This window comes from Rhizophagus irregularis, chromosome 4 (genome assembly GCF_026210795.1).
Source record: "Rhizophagus irregularis chromosome 4, complete sequence".
Lineage (NCBI taxonomy): Eukaryota > Fungi > Glomeromycota > Glomeromycetes > Glomerales > Glomeraceae > Rhizophagus > Rhizophagus irregularis.
In genome coordinates this window covers 5,033,077-5,037,818 of record NC_089432.1, presented here as the reverse complement: position 1 = coordinate 5,037,818, position 4,742 = coordinate 5,033,077, and the positions used below count along the sequence as shown (strand labels likewise).

Sequence of the window (4,742 nt, the reverse complement as noted above, 5' to 3'; positions counted from 1 at the left end):
TTATTGATTTTTTTGAAGTATTTCTAACTTATTTTTTGCAAATTGATGTCCTTGTTTAGCAGATTTTTTATACCAATAAATTGCTTTATCTAAATCTTTTGTAATTACATCTCCATTTTCATACATAACACCAATATTATATTGTGCAACTTTATTTCCTAAATTCGCTGATTTTTGATATGATTCAAATGCTTTTTGCTTGTCAATTTTAGTTCCAATACCAAGTTCATAACAATATCCTAATGAAATCATTCCACCTGAATATCCTCCTTCAGCTGATTGCTTAAATAATTCAAAAGCTTTGTAATGATCTTTCTTCACCCCAATTTCATCTCTATAACAAATACCAAGATTTTTTATAGCTATTATATTTCCATTATTTGCAGCTTTTTCATACCAATAAAAAGCCTTACTTAAATCCTTTTCAATACCTATTCCATTTTCATAACAATAACCTGTATCCTTTTGTCCATTTGTTAAATTTTTATTTGCTGTTGTTTTAAAATATTTTAAAGCTAATTTTTCATTCTTCATAATTCCATGTCCAAAAAAATAACAAACACCAACAAAATATTGTGCTAATATATGATTGTTTTCTGATGCATTGATAAATAAATTAAATGCTTTCTTATAATTAATTCTTGTCTCAACTCCCTTATAATTAAAATATCCAAGTAAAAAAATTGAATTTGGTATGTTTTGATTATTTATTAATAACCAATTATAAATTTCTTGTAAATTTGTATCATAGTTTTTCAAATATTCAATAACTTGCTCTTTGACTAATTCTCCTTTACTAGTTCCTTTATTTAATAATTTAAAAATTAAATAATTTATTTCATCAACTATTCTGTTAAAATCCTTTTCAGTTAAAAGTTTCTCCTGTTCATTTGATACTGCTATATTATCAATTTCCTTTGTATTCATTTTATAAAAATTTTGAATAAGTTGGGATAATTCTCCTCGTGATTCTGAATTATTGGTACTTAAAGGGACCTCATTAAGTTCTTGCTCATTTGATAAGCGAGGATTTTCCGTTATTATATTTGTTTTTGTAATTATTGCTTCAACTACTTGATATATAGTAGGACGATTGTCTGGCTCACCGTCCCAACATTCTAAAACACAAATATAATTTAAGGTTAATTAAGATAATATTTAGTTACAATAGGCCTAAAATTTTACTTACTAGTATAAATTTCTATATAATCTTTGGGCGTGTCAGGAACAATAGTTTCTCTAAGACCTTGTGAAATCTCTAAAATTAAGCTAACATCATATTGTTCACCTTCAGCATGAAAAGGAGGTTGACCACTAGATATTTCCCATAATAATATGCCAACACTGTAAACATCACTTTTTTCATTTAATGTATACGTTTGGTTATTATTATTTCTTCGTCTGCTAAAGCTTTTAGGATCAACATAGGGAACCATTCCAAATAATTTGGATTGAAAATTGGATGATGCTCCAATTCTTTTTGATAACCCAAAATCTGCCAGTTTGATCGTATTTTGACAAACTAATATATTGCCAGAATGCTATTAAAAATTTATTAAATAGGTAAATGCAAATCAGCGTTGTGAACAATTATTAAATAATAATAAATAAATTACCAAATCACGATGGATGATCCCTTCATTATGCAAGCATGATACAGCGTAAGCTAATTGGTACGCCATATTGAATTTGTCGTCCCAAGTGAGTTTACTAAAGTTTTTTTCCAAATAGTTTCGAAGACTACCACCGTCAGCGTATTCCATTACCATCATATAATTATTACCAATTTGATTTTCTAAAAAGAATAATTATTAAAATGCAATTTTTGTGAATAAAACTTGGAAGATTAGTATCAGTTGTTATACCTGATTCAAATTTTGTTATTCCATAGCAACGAATAATATTATCATGAAAATCAACTTTACGTTGAATTTTTAACTAATCAAATATTAAATAAATGTAATATAAGCTAATAGAAAAATTGGTAAAAAAAAAAGTATTATATATAAATAAATTAGTACCTCACAAACAATTTCTTTCATGGTGACATGATTAAGATTAAAAAAAGATTTTAACGCTAACTGTTTTTTTGAATTTTTCCAATTTGCACGGTATACTTTTCCGAAACCTCCGGCACCAATTTCTTGAATGTTAGTAAATTGGTTATATTCGTAGTAATTTAAATGTTCTTTATCAATAGCTTCTTCAATCCAATTATTCCATTCATTCGTATTTTCGGTATTTTGCACTTTTTTATTATCAGACATATTTAATAATAATTGACAGGAAGGGTTTTAAAAAACAATAAAGTTGAACGGTAAGTTGTAAAATTTTATTGCGCACGGGTAACGAAAATAACTCCATTTAAAGTATTTTCTCTGATTATTGTCACACAGTGTTGCTAGGTATTACCAAACAAAAACTTCGGTGCGTAACGCTAGATTGGCTAAGTAAGGTAATGAAAATTCGCATAATTACGTTACTCGTAGATGTTGCCTTACGTTACTCAGCCAAATTTACTCAGCCAATTTACGTTACACCCTTTCTATGTACTCAAGAAATTTGTCAGACTATGTATGATAAATTAAATTTTTTAATATCTAGTAATTCACTAGCGAAAAATATTGGTAAAACGATGCCAAATATGAGTGTATTATAGAAAATGTATGTTTATACGTATAATTTATTATTTTTGAATTATTATGTAAATACATTTTTTTTAAAAAAAATTGTATGAAATTATTTTTAGTATTTAAATAAATCAAATATTGAATAATTACGTTTTAGACATTTAATAAGTCTAAGCTAGAGAATACTAACTTTAATAACTGAATATAAAAATACACTAGATTACATTTATTTCAGTTGTCGATTTTTGATGGTTTTATGTTGTACTTCAGGTAGTAGTATATGGTAGATTTAATGATAATGGGTTTGATTTCAACTAAGCAGATAGGTTAGATCAGATAGGTTAAATATACTGTACATAAAGTTAGAATTTTTAATATTGTTTAAACTTTAAATTAGAATTATGTGGTTTATCTTTAATGATATTGATCGATTAGACGCTACAATTGCTTCAATGTTAAAAAAAATCGCTTTTAAAAATTTATATTGACATAAATTTGATAATAAATTAATGCTAGCTGCTTTTTGCATTTCTTAACTGTATAAAAAAAACAGCACATGCATATTTTAAAGACAAAAAATCCAAGAACCTTACTCGATGTGATAAAAATAATTTAGCGTATCAGTTGGCCTAAACTATAATAGTGGAGGAATAGTAAATTATTTTTCATACTATTTAAATTGGTTTATTTAAATTTAAAAATATCGACATGCTATTTAAATTCGTCATAATCGTTCGATTAAATTTCAATAGCACTCTCATAATATATCAGTCCATCAAATAACTAGCCACAATCAAAATCAAACGCTTACGTTGATCCACAAAGATTTAGAAAAGATAGTAGTAGTAGCACAACACAAATTTATTCTTGGCGTGGTCGACCTCTTTTTATATCTAAATAATCAACATCATGATGATACTGACATGTCCAAAAAATCTTAGAGAGGTCGTGTTCCTGATATGCCGGCTGATACAGTAAAATATTTCGTCAAGATGGTAAAAAGAATTTAATACTAAATCTAAAATTCTTTTAATTCTTTTTGATATTACTTAATACTATAATATACGAGTCAGGAAAGTCAACTCAAATATACGAGCCAAGAAATTGAAAATAATTTAAAATTAATCTTTTGGTTTCTCGCTTAATAATTTCTTATATTTCTTTCTTTTTTCTAATATTAGAATGATGAACCAGATAATCGTCCAACTATATATCAAGTGAAATGAGATCATTACGGAAATAGATCAAGTTGATCACTGCGAGTCGAATTCTACAAAAGAAATAAAATTTACGATACCAATAAATAAAAGAATAATATTTAAGAAGTTTTAATCACAATAGTTAAAGAGGTAGTATCATTCAACGAATCAAGGAAAGATTCTAAATTAAGAAAAAAATTATTTTAAATTATATTAATAATCATGAAATAAATTTATGTGTTTATCTGTTATAGTATCAACGACCTCTTCTGTTTCCGGAATCACGTGATTCTTGTCCGATGATTGTGTTTGTAGTTTGTTTATCGGGAAGTTACTTGATTCTTTACCATCTCTTGCGACTTTCTCTCCTTCGCTTTTTTCATACGTCGCCCGGAAACCCTTAGTCTGTTCCGGTGATGGAGTAGATGGAGTAGGATTATCCTCAATCACGATCACTGATTTATCTTTTCATCTAATTTACTTGTTGTTTCATCTTAAGTCTTTGTGATCTCATCAACCTTCTCATCCATTTTATGATATACTGTACATGTCTCTTAAACCAAGAAACTTTTTGGTGACAATTCATCCTCTGAGTCAATTGCCTCCTAACAAAATTAATTTTTCCTACTCCATCATCAAATATCGATATAATATCTTCATAGTACTTCATTATATCTATATCTGTATCTCTATCCCCACTCGTATTCTCTCACTTTGCTTCTCTATTGATTGCGTCTTGACTACGTAATTTATATTAAAGTGTTTGGATAAATTCCTACATTTGTAGATCAACCAAACTTTAATTCTCTTGTAAATGATTTCTCCAACGCGTAATTAGCCGTTGAACTTTATCGATTATATAAAGCTTGCGTTGAATTTGTATGAAAATTTTTATATTATTCTGTAAAATTTA

General features: G+C 27.3%; 1 protein-coding gene across 1 annotated transcript; it reads right to left on the bottom strand.

Moving 5' to 3' along the window:
- OCT59_024390 (uncharacterized protein) lies at positions 1-2,267 on the bottom strand (the record flags this gene model as incomplete). The annotated part of the gene is made up of 5 exons (XM_025327184.1): positions 1-1,118; positions 1,190-1,541; positions 1,617-1,795; positions 1,866-1,938; positions 2,022-2,267. The coding sequence occupies 5 exons, from the start codon at positions 2,265-2,267 to the stop codon at positions 1-3; spliced, it is 1,968 nt and encodes a 655-aa protein (XP_025172565.1).
- Positions 2,268-4,742: the final 2,475 nt, after the last annotated feature.